The 16386-nt window shown below is 34.5% G+C and overlaps 1 protein-coding gene across 1 annotated transcript in view; it reads right to left on the bottom strand.

Moving 5' to 3' along the window:
* Nucleotides 1-234: 234 nt before the first annotated feature.
* SGCZ (sarcoglycan zeta) overlaps nucleotides 235-16386 on the bottom strand; it is a 228132-nt gene continuing 211980 nt past the window's right edge. Inside the window, exons 6-7 of the mRNA XM_086464148.1 lie at nucleotides 11303-11426; nucleotides 235-441 (exon numbers count right to left, since the gene is read on the bottom strand). Of these exons, the coding sequence (XP_086320274.1) occupies nucleotides 235-441; nucleotides 11303-11426 (331 nt within the window). The remainder of the gene's footprint in view (nucleotides 442-11302; nucleotides 11427-16386) is intronic.

The following is a 16386-nucleotide window of genomic DNA, read 5'->3' as shown; positions in this document are numbered from 1 at the left end:
CAGGTTTCCTGATGAAGAATACATTGATTTCTGAATATCTCACTCCCATCTCTACGTTGAGTGGCCACACAAACCACGAGAGAAGGCAGCGCTGTATTCCTGCTTACACTGGAAGAAGTTGCTCTGCAGGCCGTTTGAAGTGTTGAACTTGTCACAAGGGAAATCGAGCAGAACTGTGAAGCAGAGGGATAGTAACAAAAGGCTATTCTGGTGTGAGGATAAATTGGAGTCACTCTAGCTCCACAAGCAGATGTTGCTACTGGATTGACATGTGGAGCCTGCTCCTGCTGGGGACAAGTAAAGTTTACCATTGGGACAGACGCAGAGCTCATAGATAGTCTGGCGAGGAGCTGAAGAGCTGGGTAAAGAGGAGGAGGAGGAGGAGGAAAAGGAACCCACTGGTAGATTTCCCAGGCGGATTGTATCTGCATTTAAAAATATCTACAAGAGGGGGAAAAAAAAAAAGGAGTAAGTAAATTTCTCTCAGCATTGTGACATATTTTAAAGAAGTGCTTTGAGGCAGTCATGAGTTTTTTAGAAATATATTAAAAATGTAGAACTATTGTATTAGAGGTATTAGAAATATTATTAGAAATATTAGAAATATAGATTCGAAATAATTATTTTTAGAAATAAAAAGCTGTCAACATTTCTTTTTTTTCAACTCTGTGTAGTATACCCGTTAATACAGTATATGCAAATACTTCACACAACATGTTTATTCAGATTCAAGCAGTGTCATACAAAAACATTTTGACAAGATTCTTGAAGAGGTTGAATTTTCACTTTTTCATTTTATGATTAAAATTTATTCACTCATGGCAGTAGCATATACTTGCTCTGGAAGAATTTGTATTTTAATAAGTGTGAAGTGATATTAAAGTACATTCCCCAGTGTGTTCCTGTAGGCAGCTGGAAATATGTGCTGAACTGTGCTAAATTGTAGGGGCTTAACAATATCTACATCCAGAGAATAGTTAAATAAGTGTACAGAGTCATATGCACAAAATCAAGATCTTATTTGACCTAAATTAAGAGAAGAAAAGATTTCAGGTTAAAGCCTTATTAAGAAGGTCACCAAGCTATTCCCATTTGTTTCTGAATATCTAATATGATTTAAAAATATTGGTTTTTATAAATTCCTTCCACTGGAAATGAGTCAGTATGAAACTGTAGATACTGGTAGGGTTCATGAATCTGTACTGAGTTCTGTAATATTTACACTTGTGTAACATTTTAAGGTTTTTCAAATAAACAATGTCACGACATTAGGTAACTAAAGCAGGAAAAACCCATGTCGTCCACTGGCACACAGACAGACTGCAGCTGCTTAGAATTCACTTTTTATTAATGGAAGCAGTAAATGAGAGCTAAAGTAAGACCAGTCATTACCTCAGGTGCAGACTAGGAATGGCTTTAAGCTCTGCAGATAACAGTATGACGCTTAGGAAAATGTCAGTTCCTTAAATACTTGCTAGTGGTTTTTATAAGGTATAGAAAATCAACAAAGCCAACTTGATGCCATTATATCACGATGTTGGTAGTACATGTAAAGGACCTGTGGAGATATGGCATATATTGCTTTTTTTTCTACAGGAGACAGTTATTATTTTATGATAAGATCAGTGATATATGGCAGAAAACAGAGCAGAAGCACTACTAAGCCCCTGCTGGAGAGAAGTGAAGAAGAACAGGCTGAAAAAAATTCAGGAAGGCTGGATAAAATCCCATACAAGGATTGACACACAGTCATGTTGCCGTTCACAGCAGAAGCACTGTAAAAGATTGGGATCATTGAAGGAAATACAGGCTGAAAGTAGCCCCAAACGATATAACCCCCACCATTGCAAGTTCTCCAGCTCCCAGATCAGGATACTTGGTGGAAATTTACACTAAAAAGGGACAGAAAGGGAGAATCTCAGAGGCACAGGTGACAACTGAATGGCTCAATGCCTGTTTGAATTCACACCCTGACTGAGAGAGGAATTGCTTACAAAACTAAAATGCAGCAAATTATTATCTTTGTTCTGTAATTTATATGACAAAGGAATGGTGTATTTACTCACACATACATGCATTGCTGCTTTAAAAGTCCAGTATCACAGACCTGAAATAATTAGGAGTCAAAATTCCCGCAGAAATAATTTAGATGGAAGAAATGTGGACGGTGTTGGGAACAATTTAATACTGTTTTGTTAGAATTACAACTGAAAAAGGACTGATTACAAATTTAAAAACATTAGCTCAACTAGAAGTAAATGTGAAAGCAACCATAGCAAGCATAATTAGAAAACAAAATAAGAGGGGGTGGGGGAAACAATTTGATAGCAAACTAGAAGCTAGGAATTGGCAAAACGTAGGAAGGAAATAAAAGACAAAATCATCAAGCAGTGGAGTGATGGGTAATAAAAAGTACTCTTTCACTTCTCATATCAAGAATAAAAGTAATGTTAACAAGTCCACTCTTCATGTAGCAATGGCAGAGTTAATAGTATTGCATAAAAATTTAGTAGCATTTAACACTGTAAGCTCTATGTAAGTATAAATGTATCTTTTATTCTGAATAGTGCTCAGCATAGTTCTGTACTTGGAGAAAGATCAAGTATTGATATCAGAACACGACTTTGATAAAATACTTTCAATTTCAACAGTAACTCAACAGGATATTAAACAGGAGCCTGTAATGTCATACACTTTTAATCAGCAGCTCTTGATAACTTTTAACATATAGATCTCAAAAAAAATCTGAGTAGCCTTTTGGACTTTTAATACTGATTTTCAGTAAGCCCTGATACACTTGGCATACCAAAGAAGATAAAGAAAAGACTATTTCTATGCTTTTGTTTAAAGATAGAAGGAGGAGATATTAGAATATTATATATGTGATAATAAAAGACACTTCAGTATTGAAGACATACATGTAAGAAAATCCAACAACAATACAAGATTAGCTATTCGTATCTTTCACAGAGTCTGTTACTGGCCATTTTAACAATTTAGCTGCAGTGCTGATGGGGAAGGATCATAAGAAATCTGTAAATCAAAATTAAATGGGTTCTTATAGACATGTTGATTCAAACAAGAACGAACGCAGAAAAAAATCAGAGGTCATATGTGTCAGAGATCAGGCTAGATTAAATCTCTTTTTTTCCCAGAAGCTCAATATTTTTGTGTATTTGTTTACATCAGGATAACTACTTTTCTGCAACACTTCATTGTAGATTTATGTAGTTTACTACTTTAAGTCTTTAATCCAGTGGACCTTACTCCAGTGTGCATTACAATGCAATGTGGCTCAGTTATTTTGCCCATTAAATTAAATTATCTTTTTAAGCATAGATGAGCATGCTTTTCCACTGATGCTTACAAATTCCACACTGTGATGTAGATCAATCCAGGTTTTTCTGGTGTCATAATCTTGAGCAGTAGCTATCAGGTCCTGTCCCATCATGCATCCCAGAACACCTGGTGAGCAACGTGAATACTGGGGTACGGTGTCTGAGAGAAACTGAAATGGCTTCTTGTGAGGGTGTATCAGCTGCAGAGAGTCTAACAAGCTCTATGCCTTTGGAGAAGGCTGGGAAGTCTGTGCAATTTAAACAGACTCCTATAGCTAAGCCCTGGGGAAGCCTGTGATGAAGAGGATTAATAACAACGGCTTAAATCGAGCATTACAATCTATTCTGTTAAGTTTATAAACAAAAGACTAAATTTACAGATGCAACATTGCTATCTATTAGTTAAGCAAGGGTCCAAATATATCAGCATAGTAGTCCAATATGTAAGGAATTTCAGAGGAACATAGCCCATATTTGAGGATATATCCTCTTCCCTCCTATCATCTGCTAAAAACCGAAATTCATGGCCAAAAAGTCCTCCAACATCAGTAAAACTCAAACTACTTCCCATGTTATGCCTGATGTTATGAGGTGTTTAAAGAGAATGGAAGAAGTGGCGAGACCAAAAAACTGAACAGTACTATGTTCCCAGGGAATACTGTTGCTAGATGACAGTAGTTAATGGAAGTGCTGGCATATACAGTCTTTCTCTAATCTTTTGTGCTGTGAAAGGTACCAGGTAAGCCAGTATGATAACAGAACACGACTTTGTATGCATATGCATCAAGGCCATGCAAGTCAGTCATGCTCTTTCTGAGAGTCTCTCACCTCACCAGTTAAATAGGCAAGGATAAAACCAAAACTTTTTATCCATTCTTGAAACTTTATAGGAGACTGACTGAGAGATTACAATATGGAAAAGACAGCAGCTACTCAGAGAAATGCTATTTCACAGAAAGCAGAGCACTGAGCAGCATCATTCCCTCTCAGTACTGAGGGTTTAGAAATCCTAGATCACTGCTTTGCCTTGTGCAAGTTAGTGCCATGAAAAATATATTTCTCCCATAATATTTAAAAGTAGACCTGATTTCTGACTAGCTAAAGTAGCAAACTGAATCAGCCTATAGGGCGTGTGATAGGAACAGAACAATTGTACTCTTTACATATATTTTTTGCTAACGGAGACCTGCAAGTCATCTGCCCATCAGCTGTGGTGTTAATCTGAACTGTGAGAGTGAATGGGAGAGGAAGGCAAGACAGAAAATGTAGGTTATCTACAAACCAAAGAACTAAATTGAAGGAGAGAACTTTCAGTGGGCAAGATATAGGCATGAGGTAAAAAATCAAATATTGCTATAAGTAATTTCATACAGAGAATGCCATGTATAAAAGTTCTCCAATGGGTCCTTGACTAAGTCCTCTCAAGAAAGCAGATGATAGGCTAAAGTGATAAAGACAAATTAAAGAGTTAGGACTGATAAACATTGAAGAATTTTCTGTATTCATGTACGGTTTGATTAGACAATTCTACAGAGCTGCAAAAGTGTATTTCAGGGCCATGTAGATAGGAAATGGCAGGAAACTGGAGGAAATGTGGAAGAAATCAAGGAAAGCTGAAAGATTGGTCTTCATGGACCAGTATGAGGAGACAGTGTAATGTCATGTCACTAAATAAACCTTTTGGATTCCTTCAGGCTCTTCAAAATTAATCTGAATTATAACAATGCAAGATTTCATCTAGTCTTTTTACTGTTCCGCATGTGCTATCAGAAGCATATATACAAAGAGGATTATATAGATTGCATCACTAGACTCAACCATGTAATTTTCATACGCCAGTGTGTTTTAACATTCAAGGTGAAGATGAACTATAGGTTAAATTTCAGTACTTTAGTTCACATGGCCCACTTGTTCTAAAGCTTATCTCTGTTTTTGACATTTTTTTTAAAAACCATTCACCTAAACTAGCTTAAATCTGAAAGATAATGCTTAGAAAAAAGGAAAAAAAAAAATCGTAATGGAAAATTAAAAGATTTACTTGATAACTTATATACTGTAAAATCTGAACCTATGCTGGCACAATATCTGAAATAATGATTGAGGAACAGTTAAACGGCGAAAATTAATGGATGACTGAGATGAAACTGAATATCTTAAATATTCAGAGAAGGCCAAAAGATCTAGTACAACCTGTGTATTAAAAATGTATTTTCTACAGGAGTAGGATCAACTGACCACAAGAAAAATGAGGCCTTTAGGCCAAAGCATGGTCTCTTTCTAAAGATTGTGCCTGATAGACCTGGAGAGAGCCACCCTGGCAAGTTTCTGCTTTTGTTAACATTGCTCCCATTCCCACCTCCATGTTATGCCTGGAACTACTGACAACTGAAAGTGATTCGAAAACTAACATAAATATATGTTAAATATAGCATTGTACACTAGTGAAGTTTCTGTTCGAATGGAAGAGTTTATGTTTTAACTCTCCAATACTGAAGTGGCATTCATGAGAGTCACGTTTCATTTTAAGTACACATTGTTGTAAATTCATATTGAATAAACACAAGCATATAATGTAACTTCTGAGTTATAACCCAAGTGCAATTTATATGAGTGGCTACTGAAGAAAAAAATTTCTAGTGTATTTATTCTTAAGGAAATAATTTTTAGGGATGATTAAATTGGGCTGCTGTGAATGTTGACCAGTAGAAGTTTGTAAGATCCAGAGCTTATGGAATGCCAATGGTAGTCTTGTAAACAAGAATTCCCAGAATCGAATTTTACATGGTATTAGAAGTCTTTACAAATTCATTCAGTCGGGGGACAGATGTGACTTCTTTGTGATTTATGTTCCCAACCTGGAAAGTGAAATGTATTTGGAATATTTGTGCTTAGTCTACTGAGTACAAAAACTTATTAGTTAATTATAGTTAAAATCAGAATTAGATTAAAATATGATATTAAAGGAAAAATATTTTATTTATATAATAAATTATTCATTGTCACTTCTTTTTCTCTTCCTAATGAAATGGCTTATGGTGTTGGTCTTCAAAATTTGTCCATGAACAAACAATTCAAAGATGGGTGATGTCAGTTACAACACCTGACTTTTGTAGTTTGGGAACACTGTATTTTGGTTGTAGACTTCTACATACAAGTGTATTTTTACTATAAATTAACTTACTAATAACTGTTTTAAGTTGAAAATGAAAGGTTTGGTTAAAAATAACATGGCATTTTAATAATTTTCAGTATCTGCCAAAACATCTTAAAAGAATTCTCAAAACCAGTAATTAAAAAAATACAGAAACATTTCCCTTCATTTCCACTAATTTCTTTCCTCCCAGACAACAGTGACAAGTCAACTGGTTAATACCATGAGAAAGGGCTGTGAAAACAAAATGCAGCACACATTTGTTAGAAAAATTTTGGTGAATAAATTGTGGTTCTTTGAGCTCTAGAAACTGCCATTGCTTTGTTTTTATTGAACTCACTTCCTCCATATCAAACATTTAAATTTTTTTTGCAAAACACTTAATCTTAGACAAACATAACTCCACTGAATTCAACTAATCTGGGAAATGTTGCTTTTGATCAGTGATTCCTCTGTAGTCATGGCAAGCAGCTTGCAGAACAAAGTAATTCCATTTCAGTGTATTTAGATAATTAAAAAAATCCTTCTTTTCCTTTTTTTTTTTTCCCCCTCCTGTTTCAGAACATAAAAACCATTCATGGAATGGCCACCAAAACCAAAGCTTTAAAATGGTACGGTTGGTTGGGCTTACAAGTGAAGATTACTCTGGTTTTATTAAGTACTAATCTCTGTGTTAAATGCATCTCCTGGACTTAGAGAAAACCTGATAGGATTATAGATCAAATGTTAGTACTATATGCATTTGTTAGTCTCTACAAAATAATCTTGGGTATACGCTTCATAAACTGTTGTGCTAAAATGGTAAATACAAACTTGGCCTCTTGACTGCTACGCTGATTTTGAGTAATCTTCGTCTGTCAAAGAGTACTCATTTTTAATGTGACAGCTATAAACCTCACCAAGGGATAAGCCTTGCTATGCCAGGCACAACCAAATATAGTCTACAAATGATGATACGAAGGAATGTAATTTGACAAGGAAATGCAAGGGCCTAAAGAAGTAAATAGGGAAAAGGTCACTGACAGGGTGACGAATATGAATATGTTTGCAAAAATGAGAAGCCTCTGTGTGTCTTTCTCCTTTTATTTACTTGGTCTTTGATAGTCAATGGGATGCTATGAAAGTGCAGAGCCTAGCTTACAGAGAAGCTGCTTGCAAAAATACATAGCAGCTGCACAAGTCTTGAGCTGAGGCTAGTTAGCAGCCTTCTCCTTCAAAGGGTGACGTATTGTCAAAACCATTAAAATTAGTTGTTAGACCAATAAGTGGACAACATCAAATAATCCTTTAAGCTTGTCATCATTACATGATAACATATTTCAGGTTCAATTCTAACACATTTTTATGCCTAGCAAAGTCTACAGAATTCGAAACTGGTCTGTACTTTTGCATTGTGTTTGTATATGAAAGAAGCAGTAGTCAACTAGCAATCATTGTGCTGAATTTCCAGACAAGGAAAGTTCTTTTTATTCTTATGTGAATCAACAGATTCAGCTAGAGCCTGGAGCTTCACATTTCATTTTCCTTGTAAATGATTGCTGCTTTAAACCATTGGTTATGGTTTATTTATAGAATAATACATAGTTCACAATTAAATGCCAAGCTATAATTGAATCAAAGGATTCTGCTGATGCCTTGGCTCACAAGGGTGCAGCTCAAGAGCTTTATAAAGGGCAGCAGAATCTGAGTTTAAATTACAGCCCCCAGTATTCAGTTGGGGATCACGCATTATAATGTGTAATAGGGCTAAAAGGATTATTATAATACTGCAGTAAATAAAAAGTATCAAACAGCAGAATTCAGAATGCTTGCAGAGGCTTTTGGTTTATGATGTGGGAAGCTGGAGATTATACGGCATGAGAAATAAGGCTAGAGGAAAAGTATTTCACAAACACATTTATATTCTTAAGAATATATTCTGAAGTTATTCTTAAATAAAAGGAAAATATATCTTTCATAGATTAATCCACAGTAAATTCATAATGTTCTGCTACATGGCTTTAACTGGTTGATTCCAGATGCCACATACCTGTTTTCCGGCATAACAGGGCAATAATTATGCTACAGAAGGAAAACATTAATTCACATATCTTTGATAAATTTTTGAATAAGCTCAAAACCATTAAAAAGTTAAATTTAGTTAACCTCTGTGAGAACAATAAAAAAACCTTGTATTTATTCTAGTACAAAAAATGTCTTATCACAAAGATGGTTCACAGATCTAATTGACAGACAACATTCTTTTATTCATGAAAGCAACCTGACTGATAAACCATACATTTCTAAGCTAAAATGATTATTTTTGACACAGGTGTTTTATTTTGTTTTGGTATGTTTTTTTCTTAAAAATGGGTAATGATAAACCCTTTACACTTCTTTTTTCCATACTATCTACTAGTGGTATAGCTGTTGGGCTGTAAACAAGGACTCCAGTCAATATTTTGTTATGTAGACACTTTATCCAACAGATATTTATCCTGGTTCCTCACACCAGGCTGTAATTATTTCAGCAATATCCTAGTGTGGCCACAGTGACTTTGCACGATAAGTGATGCTGCGGAAGTTCATCATATGCCTCCCAAAGTGTTTCTGCATTTTTCTCCAATCCTCTCCAGTGTAAGACAAACAACAGCAGACTATTAAGGCATTGGTCAGACCTCAGGATGCAATTTCTCTGTGGATTTAGCACACAGTTCTTTACAGATCTTACTGGAATTGTAAGAAAGAGATAATTAGACTTTGAGCTTTGTTGGTTGTATATTTACAGAACGGCTTCTTGGGAAAGAGCAGGAAAAAGTTGGTAGCTTCTTTTCTGATGACTATTGATCTAACATCTATGTGGGAAATCACAGATGTCTTATCATGTAAAGGAATATAATGATTTTTAATATGAAGTTCATTAAAGTCTACTTTACACTGGCATTTTTTCCTAAAAAGTATGTAATACTGAATTGAATTCCAATTCTGAATAATACATAATACAATCATCATAACTTCTCTTAGGTTCCCATTCTCGAAGTCCAACTGAGGTCATGGGACATGATTTCCAAAACTAGCTTTTCAGTAAGTTGTAGTAAATACTTAAGAAAAAGTAGAAGTTGTGCAACAAACTCACAGTGTTGATATAGAGAAAAATGTCTGATGAATCCACAGATTGAATATTTGTACAAAGCACCACAGAGAATACTAAACCAAGACATCAGAGATGCAACATTGCTTAAGGGATCATGGGGGATTGAGGAAAAGTAAGTCTTTCTGTTGTTTTTTAGGGTTTTGTTTGTTTGTTTTTATTATTTATTTTCATTTGAGTATTACTTTTTCCCTCTGGCAGTATCATAAAGGGAAAGAACAAAGAAATACATTTTAGGTGAAAAACTTTTGTTAATAAATGCTGGAAACATACTAGATTGGGCCAGGTAGGGATTTATGGAGGGGAAGCAGGAAAGGTTACAGGGACCTGTAGCCCCTGCAATAAAAATACCCACAGGAAGGACAACGGTGAGGGAGGATGACAGTTACTATTAAAAGAGGATTAGATTGTCCTTATTGCTATCTTGGCAACTTCAGAAACAAAGTCTTCATATTTAGAGAGGTGGTAAGTAAAGATGAGAGATTGTTGGAAGAGCTGGCTTTTGGAGAAACTCAGAAATAAGATAGGGCATGTGGTATATAAATATTTGAGGCTCTGAATTAGGAAAATATTCTCCTTTAATTATGCAGGACAGGTAGTTATATCAATATAAAAATGTTATCAGAGCAGGTCTTTGATGCAGTATATTGTCTAAAAATGTTCCTGTCTGCATTGTAATGCAAAGAGTGTGCATTGCAGTGGATTATCTGTCACAGATGTGAGTGCTGGTTTTGTTTGTTGAGGCTTATTTGGGTAGTTTGTAAAGTATCTGGGAACATTTGGTAGAAAATACCAAATACAAACACATTGCACATAAAGAGCTCCATTCCCAATCAGATATTTACGTTAAACACCCAGTTTTCCAAAAATGTTGTAACCTGGCAAGTCCCACTGAGAACAATTTGTAAAACTACCTGTTTCTCCAAAGTGTCTAATAGAAATCTGAGAGCCTTTGATACCCTTGCACAAGTTTTTTTTTTTAATGTTATATCATTTTAAGGATTGAAGATGAAAGAACGCTCATGCCAGTAATCTTTCATGCATTTCTGCAATGGATTGCCAATCAAACCAGTGACCCAATTTAAAATTGTTTTCATGAGTTTGCAGAAGTTTACACATGAAGAATCTATACCAAAATCTTTTTATGTTGAGCTGATCACTGAAATAAGACACTGATGAAACAGTACAGTGAACATACCATTGAAGTACTGTCTCTCTTAAAAAGGTAGAGTTGAAGGAAATAAACCACATGTAAAGAAAATTTGTTAAACCTCTTCATCATAGTTATGATGGATATTAATCCAAATTAATCCAAACGTCTCTCTATTAGTTTGTCAGATTTATCCAAAGTAATTTTTTTACCACTGTCACTTAGCTGCCTCTGTCCCACAGTTATGCTGAAGGACTGGGTAGCTTTTTCCTTGACTCTTAGATTAAAAATAATTCTTATCTATATTCATTTAACTAACATTTTCTTCAGTACGAATGAAACTTAGTGATTCAAATATTTGCAAGAAGCAAATAAGTATTAATAATTGAGCAAGCTAAACCAAAATTACTTTAATGTAGGCAAATGAAGAACACTTCTTGTGATGTTTACCTTGCTAGTGAATAAACTATCCTCACATTATTTGCGTTATCCTGAGCAGATATGTAGAATATTTCTACGCCGGCTGAACTTACCTCCCCTTCTGTGGACTGTAAGTGCAGTTCTTTCCTACAGGTAGCCTTTAAGTCTCCTGCAGCTGCATTGACATGCACTCCCCTGGGTGCTTCCATCACTAAAGATCTAGTAGGAGATTCAAGTCTGAAAGATAAAAACAATCACTGAGAAAAAATGCACTGAATCAAACCATCAATCCCCCCCTGCATCCCCAAACCCCACAATGCATGTAGATACAAATGTATTTTGAAAGGTAAAGTAGTAAAAATGAGTTATAAGTGTGATTCTGTCACTACTCTTTGTGGAGAAAGAAAGAAGTTAAGTATATGTTTAAATCCTCTCCTATTTAAGACAGCATTTAAGCATGTACTGATATAAGCTTGTCTGTTTAGTGATGCCCTCTGGCATTAGTACCTAATTTACTTGACTGTACTAATACTGAAATATAGGTACTTAAGAACACGCACATCTCCATAAGTGTTTCTGTAAGGACAGGTTCATAACTAAAGTCTGCTCAGTAACGGATGACAAATGTTCAACTAAATAAAAATAAAACAAAACACTTAAAAATTTTAAATAATGATGTAAAACTGATTATAACGACTTTGCCTTCACAGGCCCTTTCATATTTCGGGTAGGTGTACCACAATTATCTACGAAGAAGAGAGGAAAAGAAATTCTGTTATGTCTCTCTTATTGTAGGTTTTTTGCATTCTTTTTCTGTTCTGCAAAATTATGCTCTTTAACCCTGTTGTAATAGGTTTAAGACGCATATCACAGTGTCTTGGCATCTTTCCTCAAAGCAACTGTTCTACTGTCAGTCTTTCCATTTCTCTCTACCCTAAATGCAAGATCCTCCATCATCCTTAATGCAGAACTATGATAGTTTCTTAGCTATCTTATCTCACAGTATTGTACAGGTTTCTCTTGAAAGGGAATTACTAATGCAAGGATTTTGTAGAAGTCGTGCTCACACACTGAATAGGAAAGATGATTGGATAAAAAATGTATTGAACTAGGAAACAAAAATTTGGATTCTGATTGTATTCAGCTGCGGAATTATTGCATAGCCCTGTTAAGAGGGAGAAAAGTCTCTCAATCTATTTATATCCCAATAATATAATGACAGAACTCAGTTTTACTTTACCTGAACAAAGGCTTTTTGGAAGATGAAATATATTAATGATAGAAATGTCTAGAATGAGTAGCTTGAAGAAAACACTGTATTTCCCTCTTCAATAAATTGTATTTTCAGTGTTAGGTCACATCCATCCAAAAATATAATGAGGTACTAGATGTATAAAGGAAAGAATAGTTTGACAAAGAACTTGCTGCAGAAAAGCCAAATGAAAGATCTGTCAAGCAATGGAATGAGAGAATTTCAGTGTATTTCAACTACTGGATTTTTTAACTGTATATAATAATGATGGATTATCATTTTGAAACCAAAATGTCATATTTGCATGCAAAGTAAGTCACTGAGATGGTGTCACTGAGATGGTGTCTGTGAAATATTTGTTTGTTAGGTGTCACTGACCCTGAACAGAGAAAAAAAGAAAAAAAAAAAGGAAAAAAAAAGGAACTATTAAAAGCAAGTGTGCAGATAGAGGAAAACACTATTTGTAGCTACCTGTTTAAGAAAAGCAGACATGGGATACATATAGATAGAAGCAGTAGCAAAATCTGTATTTCTGTTAGGGCTCAGCCATTTTCTCTCAATTTTTTTGACACCCTGTAGGGAGAAATTAATAGAAGGTTCTCCAGTTCTTTGTACCAGGGAAGAATCTAAATATCATGAATTATTTAATCACGTATATCGTTGTTTTTCAGGTGGTGGATTGTGAACTTTTAATGGCTATAGGACAGCAGAAAAAGAGCTTCCAAAACCTTTTAGAAACATATAAACTATACAGTTTAGAAATCAGGTTTTCAAAAGTATTCTGTGGCCTTAATAAGGTTTTACTTTGAATTTAAAAGGAAACTGAATTGTATAAATGTTAAATGATTGGATACTTCCATTCCATATTTTTCAGAGGCATATTTTTGCAATTTATAACCTACTTTTCAAGAATATTAACATTTCTCAGTGGTTTCAGCTGCCATTTCATAACCATGAAGACAAAAGTGCTCTTAACTACATTTATTGTGTTGAATTGATGGGTATTAGCAAAGTCACAAATATTTCTGGTTTCATAACATCAAAATCACATTCAGACCTAACTGAAATTTTTCAGCAAGTGGACAATAAAAATGTATTTAGGAATATCTTTCAAGAAATTATTATTTTGCTTGAAGGATAAACTTTTTTTTTTCCCCCAAACACATGACAATGTACAGGTCAGAGCTGGTTTGTCTAGTTTCATCACTGGTTTTCATGAACTACATTAACATAAATTACTTCCACTTTGTATAATATAAAGACATTGGGACAATTAATTTCTGAACTTGAGAAGAAGTTATTAATATCAGGTTTTCACACACTGTGGAGAAGAATTTTCTTTTTCAGACAACAGATTTATTTTTTTTTAGCAGTTTCCCAAAATCAAATTATGTAGTAGAAATGTCGAGGAATGGCTGATGATCAGCAGTGTAGTTTTTAAAACACCACCCATCTATTAGTAAAACCGAATGCCTAAATCTGTTGTACAGTTTACTTTTCTTATTATTATTCTTTGGACGATCTACATCTGACTTAGCTGTGCAATCTACAGCATGTTACTGGAAGTGCAAAAGTCTACACACATAGAGAGAATATTTCCTCAATGTTTTGAGATAAATTTTGTTTGATATGTAGCTGCTTTATAATATTTTTTCTTTGTCATATTTCTGGAAGCTTTAATCTCTACTATAAAGCTACTGTAACACTCCACACTGTAATACTCATCTCTCCAAGGAAAAGTACGTTATTACAATAGCATATCAAGAATTTAGTTTCTTTTCAGATTTACTGATGGCCTGTTGCAGTGGCATTTACATCTATAAGTGAATCCTATTCATAAAATTTAATCTTTCTTTCCCAAACTACAAGCAGCTATGATGGAGAAGGTAACTACTGCTATTAGTAGGCAGAAACTACAACGCTGTAGGAAAGACAAAGAGGCTTTTAAAAAGAGGTTTTTAAAGAATATAATCTGTCAATTCGCTATATGTGATGCAGACAGATTATCTATCCAGAGAAAGTAGGGGTTTTTACTCTTTGATTATCAATGGTTAATTTGTGAAAAAGGATCAAAGCTGTATGAATTTGAGTTGAACTCATTAAATAACTATTGCTAAAAAGAGGAAATCTTTCAAATTTCTTGAATATGTTCTTTTGAAGCTATTAAAATATTTCTCGTCAGAAATGCAGAAACATTTATTTTTAATTTGGTATTTTCTGTTTAGAAGCTGACCTAGATTGTATTAGAGAAAAAGAATTTTTAAAAGGTCTCATTTTGGATTTTAGGAAGTATTTGAGATTTACCTCTTGCTTATCCCTCATACTCACATGGGATATAATTTATCTATGTTAATTTGCTCTGTTGGCTAGCTGAAGGTATTTCTTAAAATAGAAGGAAATAGAATATTCCCTTGTGCAGATGTGAATAATTTATTGGCTTCATGTCTATTTAAGCAGTGTATCCAACCCATGCTACTTAATAAAACGACTGATATGAACCTCTACCAATTCAGAATTTGTGTTCAAAACAGGAGATTAGAAAATATGCTGTCAACTAGAGATCGCACATGTGAAGCAGGTACTCATTTCTCCTTTACTGGCATTTTACACCTGGGGTCAAGAAATACTTCAATACTTCCAAATATTAAGTATTTTTGTCTTGCCAACATATATTGTTGTGGCTTTTTTCAGTTAGCATAGGAATCCTGTTATTAAAAAAAAAGTTTTGCAAATATAAAACCAATGGAAAATTTAGACATTGACTTGGTAATCTTTTTGTAGATGTCTATAGATTAAAATGATTGTGACATCAATCTTTCTGTCTGTAGGTAAAGAATTGTGGCAGACTGGGGCTGAAGAGAGGTAAGGTACACAAAGAGGAGAAGGAAAGACAAATAACGTGCCAAGCCTCTCTCTAACCCTCTTCCTACTTCTTCCTTGTGAACAAACACTCCCAGCCCTGAAATCCAATAGAAAGAAAAGCCTTCCTCTTCCACAACTGAAATAATTTTGTTCCTATAAGAATTAAGAATTTAAAAAAAACCAACAACTTTGAAAATGTTGTTTTCCAGAGATCTCAAACAGTTTTAAACGTATGTTCTTTCCATTTCTGTTATGAAAAGAACAGCTGGCTGCCCTGACGCTCAAGGAAATTGATTTCAAGAGTCCTCCAGCGAGAACAAGAGTCCTTAAATGAGGCCACTAAACACTTATGGTGAGAAAATTAGGGTTTCCATTCAATCCATTTCCTGGAAGTCAGGCTGCAAACTCCAGTAGTATCCATAAAGAATAACCAGGGACTTTTATGATCATGGTGACAAAACACCTGGAAACCTTTTTAAGATATTCTAACTATTCAAACAGAGGATTCTTGATTAGCTGCATTTGACATCACAGTAGGAATGCTATGAAAATAAAATTACTATTCACTCATTTCAGTCTCATTACTTATACTACTTACAACGTTATAGATGTTGTTTTAAACATATATAAGTGACCAAAAATCTGGCTTTGATACACGTACCAAAATATGCACCTCTGCAAGATGCACGTGAATCATTGCCAGAATATTTTTTTTTCCCTGAGGACTGTTGTTTTCCAATGTTTTTAATCAAACACCTATATTTTCAGGATGAAATAATTTTTTTTCATTGAAATGCAAGGGTAAATGCAGGCCTCATAAATTCTTAATATTGTTCGCTGATCACCAGCTATCCTTTATCAAGAAGCAAAATTCTCATGTGTTCACGTTAAGCTCTCTGATTTGTGTGGGAACTTAACCTTTAAGGGCACAATTTGTCTCTCTATTTTGTGCTTCACAACACAAGACTTAAGTAAAAAACAGTTAACAAAATGCTTTATGGAATAAGTAATGGCCTAAACCAGTAAATTTTAACATTACTTTTTTTTTTTCTTTAATATCCAATTTTGCAATTCATGGAAAAT

Source organism: Leptosomus discolor, chromosome 4 (genome assembly GCF_034619465.1).
Source record: "Leptosomus discolor isolate bLepDis1 chromosome 4, bLepDis1.hap2, whole genome shotgun sequence".
NCBI classification, from domain to species: domain Eukaryota; kingdom Metazoa; phylum Chordata; class Aves; order Leptosomiformes; family Leptosomidae; genus Leptosomus; species Leptosomus discolor.
Note: the sequence above shows the minus strand (reverse complement) of the source record. Positions and strands in the feature narration are given on the sequence as shown.